The sequence below is a fragment of the Callospermophilus lateralis genome, unplaced genomic scaffold, assembly GCF_048772815.1.
Source record: "Callospermophilus lateralis isolate mCalLat2 unplaced genomic scaffold, mCalLat2.hap1 Scaffold_130, whole genome shotgun sequence".
In the NCBI taxonomy this organism is placed as follows: Eukaryota; Metazoa; Chordata; class Mammalia; order Rodentia; family Sciuridae; genus Callospermophilus; species Callospermophilus lateralis.
Window position 1 is genome coordinate 3,466,938 of NW_027512473.1, and position 17,935 is coordinate 3,484,872.

A 17,935-nucleotide genomic window follows, 5' to 3' on the forward strand; every position below is an offset into this window, starting at 1 on the left:
AGATTTTATGATTAATACATCAAATGAAAAGGTACTGATATCTTTACTTCATTCAAATTTGCTAAATTATTTTTATATCCTTGAAAGGGTCTGATAGTTGTGAAGAAAAAGATCTTGAAAAAGGTAGAATTATAAAATCTTATTTCCTAAAAAGTTAGGATTCAATTCAAATTTTCAAATTTTAACCAATTGCTGTAGGAAATAAAAAATTTTTAAGGTAACCCATCAATCCTGAAAATTTTAGTCACACCAGAATTTTTCCAAATAAAGTAAAATAGGCCTAAAATTTACTCATCTGTGTTTTCAAGTTCTTCAAATTTTCCATGTGATATTGCTTCTTGGAAAAATTCAGAAGAACCTGGACTTTCTTTTCCATTGCTGTTTACCCTTCGCCTTTTGGCAGGTCTCTCACTTTTTTCATCCAAATCATTTTCATTTCTTGCAGTCATATGGGCAAGTTTTGGATCAGTGGTTAGGCTACCTGTTTTATAACCATTAGTATCCATGTCTGCATGAAGTGGTTTCTTATTTCCACCTGTTGGTCCATTGACATGTAATCCTTCAACTTTTATTTCTTCTTTGTTTAATATTTCACCTGGTCCATTAGATGACACCCCTAAGTAGAAAGATAAATAAAACTGCTAGTACAAAAAAGTTAAATTTGTAAACTATTATAAACAGCTACTGCAAAATACCTTTTTTTTTCAAAGAAGCAAAGCAGATATGGTCTAAATTTTGGCTCCATTACTTACTAGCTGTGTTATGTTAGGCCAACTCCTTACACTCTCTATTCCTCATTTTCATCACATATACTCAATGAGGATCAGAACAGGTTTTCCTTACAACATAAATTGTAAAAATCAAGTAAGTTAATAAATGTAAAAAACAAAGAATAGAATTTGGCCTGTTAATTTTTTTCCCTTCATTTTGTGCTAAGGATTGAACCCAGGGGTACTTATCACTGAACTACATCACCAGCTCTTTGTATTTTTTATTTTTAGAGTGTCTTCAGTTGTTGAGGTTGGCCTCAAATTTGTGATCCTCCTACCTTGGCTTCCCAAATTGCTGGGATTACGTGTGTGTGCCACTGCACCTCACACATTTTGGCATATATTAAAAGGTTTTGTATTATGTGACAACAAAGAGGCATTGGAGGCTCGGGAGGATGAAGCAGGAGGACTAGGAGTTCAAAGCCAGCCTCAGGAACTTAGTGAAACCCTGTCTCTAAATAAAACATATAAAATGGACTAGGGATATGGTTCAGCGGTTCAATCCCTGGTACAATAAAAAGAAAAAAAATATAGGCACTGGATCTAATAGCCTAAACAACCTGAACCAAAGAGATACACATAAACTATCTAGACTTAGCAAAAGGGCTGACTTTTAAATCTATGTAAAAACAAAATCAATGGTTATTATTATAGAAGCTTAAAATTTTCTACAGCCATATAAAATCAAGATGCCATAACTTTTTTATTTTTAATAAAATCTATCGATTTTGTGCTTTAAAAGATCACACACTATATTTATCTAAGGGGATTTAAATAATCTGTTTTGTAAAAATTTAATGTTGCAGTGTCCAAATGTACACTTAAAAAAAGTGCTAAAAGTAAATACAAATTCCTCCACAATAGGTTAAGAAAAGTTAAAGCATAATTATTCAAATAAAAGTAAGGAATGACAGAAAGATCATATTAGAATTGATGGCAAAATGGAATTCAAATTTTGGTGATAGGAAGTAAATACAGGACCCACCACAAGAGATAATTAAAATTTAATTACCTGAAAAATATTCAGCATAAAGAATTACATTCTGGTTCAAAGAAAATATTCTACTTTCCCTAGCTCAAAAATGCACTCAACCTGAATGCACAAAGGGATTAATGTATCATGAGATACTGAAGAAAATCTTCAAGGTTATTATGCTACTAAAGATAATCCAAATAGTCAAAGCAGTGCTCTTATTACCTATTTTTTTATAGGCTTACAGCACTTAAATGATACAAACATTCAAGGTATTTTATAAATAATTATAATCTTGATGTGAAATGCCTGTAATTCTGGTTTAGAAGTTAACACCAATACTTATATCCAGGCATCATCTCATCTAGATAAAATGCTACTGAAAACAAATTTCTTAAAAAGAAATGGACATTGTTGGTAGTATGCTTTAGTAAATTTATTTTTTAGGAATGTTAATGAGAACCCCTTTCCAATTACTATGTATTCTATGTCTTTTAAAATACATGTATGCTGACATATATATGTTTCATACGTTACTTAAAAATTTTCACTTTCTGCTTTGGAAGTCTGGCAAAAACACAAACTGAGTTTTTTGAACTACTGAAAGAAAAGTGTCCCTCACCATGAAGGAATAGAAATGTTTTATCAGTTACTTACCATTTTGGTTACTATTGCTTACAGTGCCATCTTCTTTCTCAGACTGGCTGTTACTACTGTTTGAGGCAATTGGGGGAGGGGATGGTGCTCGACTTGATGCAGCACTTTCACTTTCATCCAGAAGCCGATCCATGTAGTCCCTTTAAAATTAAGTTAAATAATAATACAATTATTTTCTTACAATAAAAGAGTTTAAAATTTAAATTAGTTGAAGTTAAATTTTCAAATTTTCATTAACAAAAATATCCTAATTTTCACTTCCATTAAATCTAATGCCTCATATCTTGCACCAGGATCTAAACATTTAAATGAAGTCTCTTTTGGTTACATGTTTATAGGGAAAATGCATAAAGGCTTTAAATTAGCAAAATTTAAAGATCCATGGGAAGTTGAAGAAGTTAAATTTGTAGGAAAGTGCTTAGGGTGGCCCAACTAAAACTGAAGCATCTGCAAGAGAAGAGATCAGGATGCTGTCATCAGGAACACAAAATAAGTTCTGAACAAAAGCTGGATTTTAAAGCTCCTAAAGGCAGAAGGAAGATAAACTGGGACACAATGAAGAGGACTGACCATCTCCAAAAATCTTTCTAAATACCTTCTGTTATTACCTTTCTGTGAGATCTGAGCTATAATAAGCTAAGTTCTCAGGCTTATCTGTAGATTTTTATACTGTCAGTATCTTTTAAGATGAGCGCAATTCTTCCCTGTGTTATTCATAACTACAAAGTTGTGGTAAGTAACACTGGGTTAGGGTGAGAAGATCTGGGCTTAAATACTTGTCTCTTTGAGGGTTAGTGTCTTTACCTATAAAATGCAGATAAGTTATACCTGTCCTACCTATCACACATGGTTGTTCTATTAGGTATATATGAAATGTTTTGTAAAAGATAAAGGTCAGCAAACTATGTCCTGTGGGCTAGCCATCTGTTAAGTTTATTGGCATGCAGCCACACATATTAGTGTCTATGAATGTTTTCATGCAATGACAACAGAGCTGGGTAGTTGTGACAGAGACCTTAAGATCTGCAGAGCTTAAGATATTTATTTTCTATCTCTTTACATAAAAATGTTTGCTGATTCCTGTACTAAGATATAATTACCCAAGGGCAGGAGCTTTAGTCTATTTTGTTTACCACTGCATCAATAAATTCAATAAATACTTACTTATTTTAAAATTCCTTAAAAGAAAATGAGTCTCTTAGAACTTTGCAATAAATTAAGAATGTAAGAAGGAAACAGTTAAACCTCTTAGGACTTTTATGAAATTCCATGGAAATATTCTACAATATACTGTTAATTGTAGTTATAAACTTAAACTATATTATGACCACTGCCACCTGGGTTATGAGGATATCATAAAAAGAGGAATGTCGTATCCAACCTCAAGATGATTCAAATAGTCTGAGGCATAAAGCCAATGCATATCATAGAAACATATATCACTATGACTAATCATTTTAGGGCATTTTTTCCTCATTTATAAATGGAGATTATAATTACAGAACAATGACATAAGTAATCTGAAGTACAAAGAAATGGAAATGAGTTTGATGAATACCAATGGGATGTCAGAAACTAAGGCTAAGAGAACAGAAGATACATGATTAAGAAGGGTGAAAATGAATATAGCTTAATGGGAATGAAAAATAAAGGATGTTAAAAGCCAAAAGGAAGCTAGAGTTGTTAGATATCAAAATTATTTTAAATTTCTGAATATGGCAATGTTATAAAGAACAATGATTGTCATTTTCTAAAGATGAATGAAATCTCAAATTTGCGTGTGGCTAGATCTTTCAAAAACTATTTGTAGGTAGAAAAGTAGCAAACATGCTTCATTGTGGTAAACAAATGAAAGGTAACAATTTAATGGAAAAATAAATAACTTTCAGAATAATGTGTTCTGAACTACAGAGTTTGAACTTATAAAGGTTAAGAAAAACTCACACAAATTTTTCCCTATAGGCAGTAATTTCAGGTTGTAATACAGCATTTAAAATGCAAGTTTTAATATAAAATGGAACAAACCAGAAAAATTTCTCTATACTTACAAACAAACAAACAAAAAACCCCCACAATTTCTTTCTGTCTGAAAAATCATGCATGGTTTGGTTACTGCTTCTTATTGAAGACTGTACAGCTAAAAAGGATGAATCTTACTTAAAAATAAATTATGGTTCTTTCTGTTTTAAAAAGCATTATAAAAGACCCAGAGGAGTTATAACTGATGTTTACAAAACCATAGTGGTTATCTGGCCTAAGGGAAAAAACACATTTGTTCACATCATACCATTTCAATAAGGGACCACTGTTAACTCTTATAGCCTGAGAAAACATAAGATATGGGTTACTATGCTTATTGCATCCCAGAATACTTAAGCAGGATTCAAGCTTATTAGATATAAGTATCTTCAAAAAGTTTTCATAAACTATGGAGAGATTACTATAGAAACTAGAATGTTTGGTGGTACATCCCTACCTAACCTGTTGAGCTTGACATCACAGAGGACCAACTAAGCCAGCCCACAACACTTCCCTTGGTGATGCTTTCTCAAAGAGAAAACTGGATGAACCATGAGTCTGACCCAGAATGACAACTCTTATGTTCTTACTGCTGATGATGACAGATTGACTGTAGTTCATGTGTGAACATTATTTCTGAAATGGGTGAAAAAAATGAAAGATGTTACTATTATTTTTTCCTACAGAATAGTTGAAAACTGAGACTATTTTAAGATATACGCTGCCTAGTGGAGAGATATATTTAGTCCTATATCATAATGCTTGTATACTACCAATGAATAACCCATAAAAATTTTATTTCAATAACACTTAAGTAGTTAAACGCTGGAGTGCTGCTTACATAAAATTACACCCAATCACCAGCTTTGAATAACAAGGGATGAAGTACATAGCCCATGGTCTCATGATTTCCAAGAGCCAATTATACTCATTTATTCCTTTTTAAACTATTTTGCTTTGGGGCTTTTGAATATTGGATCCTCCAAGGAAGTGACCAAGAGAGACACATACCTATTATTTAATGCAGCCAAGAAAGTATAGCCTAGGAGTTTAAAAAACACAATCAAATATACATGTAAAGCAGATCTTTGAAAATCAATTATTTTGACAGCCATAATTAAGAACATCTTTATTGATGAGTATTGATCAAATCAAGCCCTAGCTTTGCATTATTTTATATTCTGCAAACATTAGGGAATAATCAAGGGCAGTATCATATAAAGATAATTCTGCCATAACAATTCATTGATATTTTAAAACAATGATTTGTGTGAGATGAAGAGGTCGGTACTTGGGCTGGGGTTGTGGCTCAGCAGTAAAATGCTTGCCTAGCATGTGTGAGGTTTGGTCCTCATCACCACATAAAAATAAATAAGTAAAATAAAGGTACTGTGTCCACATACAACTAAAAAAAAAGAGTTCAATACTCTTTGTACTTTAAGTATATACTTTTAACAATTACTTATTTCTTGGTGGTAGAATGTATGTTTCATTCCAAAACCAGACTGAATGAGGCTAAAAGAATTTCATGCATGAGAACTATATTAGCTATAACAAAACATTTTTCATAGAGTACATTCAACAACCCATATCTATGTCATTGGGAGAAAGCTAGAGCTGGATTATTAAATATTACTTCTCTTAAAGATTCAGGACAGCTAGGAAAAAGAAAGTCACTATGTGCATTTTCTCTCTTCTATAAAAAGTTGGTAGCAAAAAAGAGGATGCAATTTGACTGGATTTATTATATGCCTTTACTTTTCCCTTTTTAGAACATCATATTCAAATCTTATTTTTTTTTTTTTTTGGTTCCTGGGATCAAAAAAGACTGGACAAGGAAAAATATTAATTTTCCTTCTTCTTTAAAGGGCCTCTACTAGATATCACCTAGTTTTAGAAAACAAAAATTTTCCTATTTCCACTGCTCTCAAAGAATTATTAAGGATTAAAACTGTATAATAACGCACTTTTCCACAGTTGTTCTGATATATTTTTCTCAGGGGTACATAACAAAAATGCACACTCTAAACTTTGCTTTAATGATAGATTTGTTGTTTCAAATAATATGAGGTGTGGCTTACAATCTTTTATATGACACTGAAAAGTCTAAATGCCCTATAAAGGTAAAAATTTAAACTAATGTAATTTTATTACAAAATAAGAGTCTAAAAACCATTACACTTTTAAGGAAGTGCTAGAAAAGTAAAAAGAAAAAAAATTTTTTTTTTTTGCCTTAAAGGAAAAAATTAACTCACGTTACACCAGGATGAAGGTTATATATTTTTTTTCCAAATCGCGTTTGCTGGGCAAAAAAATCATAAAGTTCCAATTTTTTCCACATGTAATAGAATGCTACACATTCACCAACTGATCTTGTTCGTACCTGTAAGAAACAAACCCGTATTTTAAGAATCATCTACTTCTTAATAGTTATTCCATGAAAAACATTTGAAGTTTGAAAATAAACTTATCTTTAACTGATCAAAATTATATTACGTCTGAAATAAAATTTTGCAGCAACTATGTTGATTGCTTCTTTCTTAGCTTCTGTTAAGAGAATTAATACATTGGCAATTGATCTTCAGATATTTAACATTCTACTTTTTAAAGGCTACCCCACCATCCTAATAATTTACTACAAAGTAAATGCTCTTTTATTGAAAATGTCTGGAAATGGCATTTAGGTGAAAAATGAATTATGAACTGTTTAAAAATACTTCTACTGATAAAGCACATAGGGAATCTACCTTTAATCTCTTTCAAAAGATTCTCTTGCTAGTCCCAACAATAATCCAGACTAATTCAATTTACCTTCTAAAAAGTCTGAGGATATGCCAGTGTGATAAAAGTGATTATAATTATGCTTATGCTTTGTTTACTAAGTCACTCCTGTGCCTTACTGTGCTGTACCTATGTGTGTAAATGAATGGATCCCCTCATATAATGTTCAAGACTTATGGGGATTAACAAATGATGCTGACAAAATCTCCTTTGTCATTATTTTGCTTGGGGAATATGAATTAGTGTTTGGAATGTATGGTAATAGTACTTTAACCCATAAAATTTCTGATCCTGAAGCAGACAACTGTTGATACCTTTCCTTATCCAATATATATTTTCTTCCTCTCTGCTTACACTTGACAACTTTGAACCATTTTTCTCTTGAGAATGAAAGCAATATGAGGATTAAAATTTTAAAAAAATAAACCTCCTAAGTTTTTTTTGATTCCAAAAGAATCTTATTTCTCAGATTTAAGCCAAGTCAAAAAACTTCAACAAAATAAGCCTTCATAATAGATTATGATTAAGATCTGAAGTTTGATTCCAAGTATAAAAATAAAGTCCTGATATTTTTAATAAAACATTATTCTTCCTCAGGGAATTACTGACCTCCTTTTGTTCACTGAAGTAACTAGTTCATATGTCAGATGACTTCTATAACATTAAAAGATCATCTTATGAAATGTTTTATAAAGAAACAAGATGTTATTCTTGATGAGACTTATTATTAAGACTTTTTTGGCTCATAGTTTCAAGCCACCTAGGAAGTTCTTACTCCTTTAAAAAAAAAAAAAGATATTGTATAGGTAGGGGTTGGTGCTTCTGCTAGTTACATCAGTTACCATTTTAGGGATGCCCTCTACAGGTAATCTAGCATGGTTTGATTAATAGTATTTGAATTCAAGTAAAAATAGTAGAAAAATCTGATCAGAAATGTCCCTTTCATCCATGAAGTAATGGGTTAAAAAAAAATCAGAAACACACAAACAGCCAATCATTAGCACAATATAGTCCTTTCCTTGAGTGTTGATAATATTTGAGATTATCAGATGATCTGGACACATTAGGGTCATATATTTTTTGATACCAACTGTATCTATCTTTAAGTTATCCTAAATGCTAAGACTCAAAAATTCTCTTTTATTACATAGTCTGCTGCTAATTACCAAAACACAAGGTAATTGGGAATGAACTAATTAATGTATATCAAGATTAAGAAAAATAAACTAATAGAATTTGTAAGTAACTCCTTTTTAGTGAACATGAACTAATTAATGTTAAATATGTTGTGAAACAAATGAAGTGAACACTATCTGATCACAGAAGCATAAAAAAAGAGTACTATAGTAAAAGACTATTTTAGAGCTTCAGCCATAAGCCTAGGCACTTTCAACATGGTCCTACACAAGCTACCATATAAAAGAAAATATGTATAGCTAAGCTTCTTGAATTTGCTAAAAATAATATGATGTTCATAAGCTTAGAGATTAATTTCCTATATTTAAATTCTGAGTCTTTAGTTTTGTCTGTCCTAATCTCCCACAGAAACAACTTATTTTCCTATACCATCACTGGGTAGGTATTATTAAAAATCATACCTGAATTCAGTTGTAATAATTAAACCCCCAAATTTGCAAGTAATTATGAAATTCTTTGGAGAGATAGACTATATTATCAATATAGAATGATAATAATCATGCTAAATAAAACTAACTATTTATGGTGTTTATGGTGATGATAATTTATGCATCTGAAACATTAAATTATAATGTGATTTTAAACAACTCAGGAATTATGCAAATGTAATAAATATTTTAATTGTCAAGAATGTCATGTTAAAAGTGCTTCAAAATTTCAAAATTATTTAAAAGACCCTCCTTAAAACATCTTTTAACAAGAGCTGGAGATGTAGCTCAGTGGCAGAGAACTTTTGTGAGGACCTGGATTCAATTCCCAGTAAGAGAGAGAGAGACAGACACACACACATCTTGTCAGAAAACAGCTGTCAGTAACTGCATTACACACAAACACCACAACCAGAAACTGGTTAACATACTTGAGTTCAATTCTCAAATACTTCCAATAATATGCACTAAAAACAGTCACCTGGAAAATTTATGTCAAGAGGTTTACAAAATTATAATATTCATTATAAAAACTTCAGCATAAGAAAATAAAGCAAATTAAGATAATATAATTATTTGGGTTAAACTAACTTTCTTTCTGTAAAAATGAGAACATGCATCATTACTTACTTTATTAGCCTGAATCAAATGAAAATCTTTTCCATAGGCCTTCAGCCCTTGTTCAAAATTTCTACATTCTTCCTCTGTCCAAACAGATAATTCCTCTGACAAAAAGGGAAGGGGGGCGGGGACTGGTAAGTAATATTGTTTCAAATGTTGCACGTAGCAAACAAAACTGCAAATATAAATCTAACTTTCTGGTAAAAATGAGGGAAATAATTTATTCCCTAGCTCTAGTATAGATCATTAGAGAAGATAAAGTGATAAAAACTCCTGATTTTAATAAAATTTTGAATGATTTGGTCTCTATCTCTCCAGCCTCAACTTTCTCCTTAATTCTTCTTGATCCAACTGTATTATCCACTTTCAATTGCTTAAATTTACTAAGTTATTTCTTACTTCAGACTCTGTGCATGGTAACGGGTTGGCTAAGAATTACTCCCTGCAATTGACCTAATACTTATCCCCTCTTTCACCTAGACAATTCTTTTACATGCCAGAAAAAATATTTTGTTCTGGAAGCCTCCTCTAAAATCCTACTTTCTCCTCAACTAGGTTAAGTCCAACTACAACAGATTTTTTTCTTGTAAGTTGTATATGAATACAATATGTTTATTTTATTTTTATGTGGTGCTGAGGATTGAACCTAGCACCTCATACATGCTAGGCAAGCATTCTTCCACGGAGCTACCTACAATAGATCTTAATAGCACCCCTAATTCTTCTTGGAAGAACTCATCATAACTATTTCTCTCTCTAGGCTGCTAGGTACCACGAAGGCAGAGACTTTGGTTCAAAATTATACCCTCAGAATGCAGAAGGCCCTCAAATTTTTGTTGAATAAATAAGTATCTCTCACTTGTTACTTAACTATAGGTAAGTAAAGGTGAAAGCCATATCTACAGTAAAAATCTGCAATTTAGTTATGACTTCATTACTTATGAGTTATTTTAGCCAAGTTACTTTTAGTCAAGAGATCGAAGTCTCACAATTTTAAAGTGAAGGCAACATTTGTTATATTATTTAGCTCACATGAATATTACCAAGTAATAAATAATAAAATATTTACAAACATATTCTGAAATTATAAGGCATTATATTTTTTATATTTTTCACTTAAATGGACTTTTCTCCCTCTCTATAAAAAAAAAGAAAAGACTGACTTAATCCTATTCCCATAAGGCCTTCTTTAACATTTATGTTGTGCAAATATTTATTAAATTCAGAAAAATCAGTATTATTAAGTTTAGGATATATTTAGGTAAACTTGAAGAGCTAAATTTTAAAATTTCTGCCAAATCATTAAAACAAAAATTTAACATTTATGCTTACCTCTAGCTGCTTTTACATTAAATCTTAATCTTCTCAATGCTTCTTCTGTATCAAAATTACATTTAACCAATTCATAAGAAGCCTAGAAAAATAAAACTTGATGTATGATCCAGATTATGAACAGTTCAGTTCACTGCTATAATTTCTTAAAGACTTTTCCAGTAGTTATCTGTATCTTTTCTGAATAGTTTTAGTGAATGCAACATGGCACCAAAGAAAAATGAACATGAAGTCAGTGTTGATATTCTAAATGGGTAGAGTAGAATATATAAGTACTCTTAATTTGTAGCCATAGAACCCTAGGAATTTAGAAATTAAAAAAGGAAAAAAAAACAATGATAAAAAAGATATAGTAGGTGCCAGTCTTACCAAGTATATAAATATCTCAAATGAGTATTCCAACTTGATAATATCCAGATTCTCAGGGATAGGCAAAGGTATTTTTAAAAGTGTATCAAAAGTACGTACAGGCAAAATAAAACATCAAGACTTTTTTTTTTAATTCGAGTTGAAATCATTCCAATGTAGTAAGTATGATAAAGTCTTACACTGATTATAACCTCAGATTCCCTGTTAATATAGGAGTTTTGGTGGACACAATTAACAACAATGAAATGAGATGAAAAACATTTACATTTATAAATGTGTATGGCTAACTTATTTGAGAAAAATTCTAAAGTTGTTTCTTATTCATGTACCTGTTCATTGTCTTTAATGTGAGAATCTTCAGGAATTGCTTCTACACTTTTCTCATCACCCGTTCTTCTAGATGCATCCTTAAGAAGTACAATCACTTTATCTTTTGGTAGGTACTCAGGGTCCCACAGGAGCTGATCGTCATTTTCATATACTAAATTAATAAAATAAAATGTTAATGAAAACTGCCCAAAATTGAAGAGTTTGTATTGAAACATATGATTGAACGAATAGCTTGTACTTAAGAGCAAAATGCTGAAAACTAAAAAGTAAAATGTGATCTTAATACTTACTACTTGGGTAATATTTACAGCCAAATTGAATTAAGAATTCTATACAGAGATAAGGAACTGTTTTATGGGCTCTTCAGATATAGTCTGACCTTCTTTAAGTTTCCCAAATTCCAAAGCTCTCTTCATTTGAATTCTGCCTCCACCATTTACTACTTATATGACCTGAGGCAAGTTACTTCCTCTTATCTGTGGGATAACTATAACTATATCTTGTGAAGGTATAAGAATTTAAAGTACATTAAAACCGTTCTAATGTATGAGAGCTCAATGGATGTTAGCTGTGATTATTTTTGAAACAATGTCAGAAAAATGCTGAGCAAATGTTAACACTGGTTATTTTTTGGTGGTGAGATTTGGAGCAATATTTTTTACTATCACTTTCATATTTTTCTACAACTATCAACAAAGTATTATAATGTATACATATCACTTCCATAAAAGTCATAATTTAAAAATCTGTTTTATCATTGTTTCCACTGTTAAGATTAAAGCCAAAATTTCATCAAAATTCAAAAAATAAAAGAAGAATGACCTAAACCAGACTATTGGAATTTTAAATGTCAAGAAGTTGAAAACATTGGAGTTATGAGAAGACAGCATTTTCAAATTTTATTTTGAACAAAATGAGAAAAATGAATTCTACATGTCAATTTAAATTCATATAAAATAATAAAAAAGTATCTACCCCAAAAAAGTTGAAAACAGAAAATTAAGAAGGAACAGTCATAACACAGATTATAAAGAGTAGGGCATCTTAGGAGCCAAGAGAAGAGTGTTTCAAAGGGTGGTTTCAAAGACTGATTAAATCTTACTGAACAACCAGGATGAAAATTGAAAATGTTAGTAGATTTATTATCAAGGAGGTAAATATTGTAAGAACTGTTTCTGTACTGAGGTGAAAACAGAAGCCACAATGGAGCAGTCTGAAGAGTGAATGGAAAGTGATGAAATAAAGCAGAAAATTCTTACAGAAGAGTTTGGTTGTGAGGGTGAAGATACAGCACAACAGTTAGAGGGGAAGTAGAGTTGTAAACAGTTTTTATTAGATTTTAAATGGTTTTTGTCATTTAAAATTCCAGACATTTAAGGAGCCCACTGAGAGAGAAAATTTAACATCAATAATTTTATATTATGAAAAGGAATTAACAGCTAATTATCCCCTATGTACCAGGCAATATTTTAAGTGGTTCCACATAAATTACCTTGATTTCCAACAACACATATATTTCCTTAAATTTTTCTACTTTTTTGTGTTCCCCAAAATAGATACTCTTCTTTAAAGTACAAAGGATGGTATCTAGAAATTTTTCCTTAAAAAACATCATTCTTTTTCTAACCAGCTGCTATAATTCTAGTTAAACTCTAAATGGTAAATATAAAAAATTCCCACAAGAGTGAATCTGGAGTACTGCTCTTGATTTCTGTTCTCTTCTCAAGTCTGTTCTTCAGAAACAGCACAATATAGATTACTTTTATTCTGGGGGTAGACAAGGCTATTTCAGAAAGTTGGGTCCCTGAGTCTCAAGTGCTCTCCCGGCTAGATCATCCCATTTAGGTTTGTGACATAAACACAAACCACCTGGAAGATGTTTCTGTTATCACTACCAATATTTTGGGGTCATGGAATATAAATACAGTCTTACTTAAGTCAAGTGGACAACTTGCCATCACCAGATGGCACCAAATCACAAAAGTCAGACTCTTGGAATTGTGGCTAAACACAAGAGGCTAGCCCTGATGAATTTCAAAAACCTTTGAATAATATACTTCATTTACACAATTACAGTGAACTCAATAATGACCATAAGGCAAGAACAAATGGCATTTACAAAGAGAATAAACCTTTACTGATTCCAGACACAGACCAAATGATCTTCCTATTAAATTTACACTTAAATAAAATATGTAAGTTCTGACAACAGATTTAATAAAACATAGGCAATAGGAGCCTTTAATGAAATGTGTTATGGAATGACTAAAAATTCAAAACTCTGCTCTTATGATCAAACGCAGCAAAGATCAAAAGAGAAATAATGTCTATATGTATAATAAGATGGGAACAAAAAACCATCAAAAGAATGGAAAAGAATCACTCTTCATCATAATTACGTTAAATGAAATAAGCCTGCTGGATTTTAAGATCTTAATCACTGAAATGTGACACAATCTTCTGAAACTATTTCATTCTAAATCAACTGCCACATCTAAACAGAACTTTTAAAAGGCAAGCACAAATATATGCAACTATATTACTAGAAAACACGATCTCATGTGATCATAAAAGGACTGAATTCAGAAGGCAAGAATTCACTAGTAAGTTGAGGCAAGTTGAGGAAGTACTCCTGCTGTCTGTTAAAGATTCTGACACTGTAGGTATGAAATAGGACCCCCAGATTCTGCATTTCTTATGAATTCACAGATGATTCTGATGGTGTTGGTCTACAGACCACACTCAGCAAGGCACTGACATGTCTCATTTCAGCTATTTTATTTTCCCAAATACAATTTGAAAAATTGATGGTAATCAAATTAAGCTTGTTAAATAAGCAAAATGTATCATTGAAATAATTTCACAAAATCCACCATGTGTGGCTGGGATAGAAGGGACTGCATGCAAGAAGCTGGAGGGGGTTACTGTGCATTCTGACCTGAGAATGAAAAAAAAATGACATAGGAAACTGACAGACCACCACTACAAAACTATAAACAAACTTTCACCATCTAGGATACTAATTTTCAATGAGTAAATGTCTACTTATTAACTGCCAGTATCACTAGATTATTTCATTTTTAATGCGTAAGTAAAAATTCTATCTAATCCAATATAATAGCTAAGGATGAAAATGCTGATCTAGAACCAGTACTTTGGTGTAATAATGGGGTACACAGCAGAAATCATATTTTAAAAATGTAACAGTAATGATTAACTGACATGACCTTTAAGTTATGTAACTTTTTCCAAAAGGTTTAATAAACTGCCTGTTTTAAGAATCCTAGTAAAGGTTGAGCATACCAAATTGGAAAATCCAAAATTCAAAATGCTCTGAAATCTGAAATACTTCTGTCCCAAGCACTTTGAAAAAGGTATATTCAACTTGTATCAATTAAGAGTAATGCATTTATTCACTTTTCTAGTTCAGTTACTTAAGAAATAAAAATAAGAGCCAGATGCACAGAGCAACCTGTATGTAGTTCCAATTACTCAAGAATCTTAGGCAGGAGGAACACTTTAGCCCACGAATTCAGCCTGACAATGAAACAGTGAGATCCCATCTCAAAAACAACACAGAAAAATAATTCACAAAATGTTATTTAGATACAATTTACATGGTCCTTTTTTACTCACTACTTAATAATTCCTGGCCATCTAAAAGTTGTCATGTAAGTATGAAAACATAATGAATGCTCCTTTACCTTGTCTTTTCCACTTTCCTAAACAGTCCATCATTTTCAATTTATCTAATCCAAGTTTTTCAATTTTGGCACTGACTTTTTTTTTTTTTTTGGTTTGATAGTACTTAGTGGTAGTGAGGGGCTGTCCTGTACAATGTAGATTGTTTAACAGTATTCTTTATCTGGTCTTATCACAAAACCACAGTGTTTATTCAGTTTAGCATGTGGGAGAAACCATACAGCATAACTGAAAAATACCTTATGAACAGTAGAATATTTTTTTCATTTCTTTCAGATTTAAACCTTTTCTCTTATGGTCTGGATAGGGCTTATAATACCCCAAGAGTCCCAGGAACAGATAAATGAGTGACAGGCAAGGGCAAACTAGGGTATAAACTCATCTCTGGTCATAGTGATTTCCTCTGGTCAGGTACAGGACTCAAGCTAAGTCAACAGGGGATCTCTCCAGGACTTCTGTTGGAGTTCCAGGGGATATGGTAATCTCATTTTTGCTGGCTCTCATGCTATAAGTAAAAGCTCCCAATAGGCATCTTAGACTGCCTGACAAGAAATCAAAAAGGGAGCATAAGAGCTCCCTAAATCCAGTTGTGTTTGAAGCCAGATCAACAAAGATTTCCAGTAAAGCAACCCAGTAATTCTGTTTGCTTAAAATAATTGAACTGGATTGTTGTCACTGGCAGGCAAAAGGGTATCAAATGTCAACTGATGCTTTCTGAAGACTGGCTGGTAAAAACTAAACATAATGTATAAGACTAATAATGCCACTTACTAAGCACTTACAAGCTTGTTCTACAGAAAATTTCACCTGTAGTCATCACAAAACTCTATAAATACATACTACTGTTGTAATTTTATAGATAAGGAGAAAAATAAATAACGTATCTAAGGCCAAAAAGCTGGGCACTGATCAAAATTACAAACTACATATCCAGTTCTGATAACACCATTCTGTACCCAACTATTAATTCACATACCAAATGGTTTACTGAGTGCCTATGTAGTAAAAATCAACTAATTAGCAAAAAGGATACACAGATGGATAAACAAATGGTTATAATATAGTTGGCCCTCCATATTTGTAGGTTTTGCACCTGTGGATTTGACCAACTATGAATTGAAAATATTTGGAATTAAAAAAAAACTGTACCGAGTATGTAGGGAACAGAGTATGGTTAAGGGTCATAGCATGTTCGATTGGGATTAGGAGTCATTCTGCTGAATGAATACAGGAATTGGGCAAGTGGGATATTTATAAGAATGGAAGGTGAAATGTAAGTAGAAAAATAGAAAACTAGGTAATACCTGAAGCACACAAAAGTGTTGGGCCCTTGGTTTGGATACATAGTTTTGAATTATGTTCTGCAGAGATGAATCCTCTAAATCCATATACAATGGTATAAGATCATGTACCTGGGACTACTGAATGTAAAAGAGAACTTCCAGTGAACTAGAGATAGTAGGCAGGATTCCAGTGTAGGGTAAACAAGAAGAGTGAGTTTAGCATTTGGACCAGAGGCCCTTTTTGCCATCCAATGAATTTCTATTCGAGTGAAAATGGGAATGTCAGCACACATGAAGAGTCAGTCACAACAAGGCACTTGGGGAAATATCAATACGGATGTTAGTTGATCTGGCAAAGTACAAAATGAGTGATAAGACCAGGGATATTTTCAACAGGGGGGTGGTTGAATACACTATCCTAGGAAGAAAAATGTGTATAATCACCATAGGATTGAAATTTGAAAACAATAGGCAACGCAGATGTAGATGATTTTACTTATCCATGCTCTCATTAAAATTAGTCTTTGATAGAAGAATAAGATAAGTGTGAGTTTTGCATTTTGTGTCCAGAAGATGATGTGATGAAAGGTATACATGGGGCAGGTGACATGCGTATTTCTTCCACCATTTCTGGGAGCATGTTTTGAAACAGTATCATTTAGAGTTTGGGGATAAAAATAGGTGTACCCTGGGTCTACGTATATAGAGATGATGCATGAATAGACCATACGGTGAATAAAAAATATAACAGGTTACTATTTTAAATAATGGATTGAATTGATATTTTCAAAAATACATGAAATCTGGTCTTCACATACAAACACTCAATCCAAGTAGTTATACATCTAGTGGTAATATTAGGGTTACTAATTATAACAAACTGTGTTTTGAGTTTTGCTTAGAAAATGATGATGGAATTCAAGAGTAATGTGTTATAAAAGAAATCTCTTGAAAAAGCAAGTAAAGCAACATGGAGAAATACTTGGGTTCTGATACAGGGAGTGAATGAAAGTGAATCATATGAATATCAATTTGTGAATTGTGGATGAAATGATACAACCTCTGATGTATATATACAGAATAAATAGGAATATAACAATTTTGAATGAAAATTTACTTCAAAATACACATCATGTTCCATATAAATATACTTTCATTGTTGTTAAACTGGGTCACTTACTGTAGAAATATTAGGGTTAGTACACAATATTCACTGAAGTTCATTTTGAGTGTTCAGAAATGGATATGTATGTCAAGAAAATGAATATTTCTGAGAAATATCTTGTGAAAATTTGATTATAAATCCACACAGAAGGACATGAAAGAATCAAGGTAGTATAAGTATATGACACATATATTTCATGTCTGCAAATCCATACTATATATATATATATATATATATATATATATATATATATATATATATTTAATACATTAAAAGGTAATAGTACGTATGCCAATCGAAATTCATCA

At 31.9% G+C, this 17,935-nt stretch overlaps 1 protein-coding gene across 1 annotated transcript in view; it reads right to left on the reverse strand.

Moving 5' to 3' along the window:
• Nucleotides 1–287: 287 nt before the first annotated feature.
• Nucleotides 288–17,935, reverse strand: part of LOC143640178 (mesoderm induction early response protein 1-like) — a 48,010-nt gene continuing 30,362 nt past the window's right edge. Inside the window, exons 2-7 of the mRNA XM_077108076.1 lie at nt 11,477–11,628; nt 10,779–10,860; nt 9,456–9,550; nt 6,675–6,802; nt 2,401–2,540; nt 288–616 (exon numbers count right to left, since the gene is read on the reverse strand). Of these exons, the coding sequence (XP_076964191.1) occupies nt 288–616; nt 2,401–2,540; nt 6,675–6,802; nt 9,456–9,550; nt 10,779–10,860; nt 11,477–11,628 (926 nt within the window). The remainder of the gene's footprint in view (nt 617–2,400; nt 2,541–6,674; nt 6,803–9,455; nt 9,551–10,778; nt 10,861–11,476; nt 11,629–17,935) is intronic.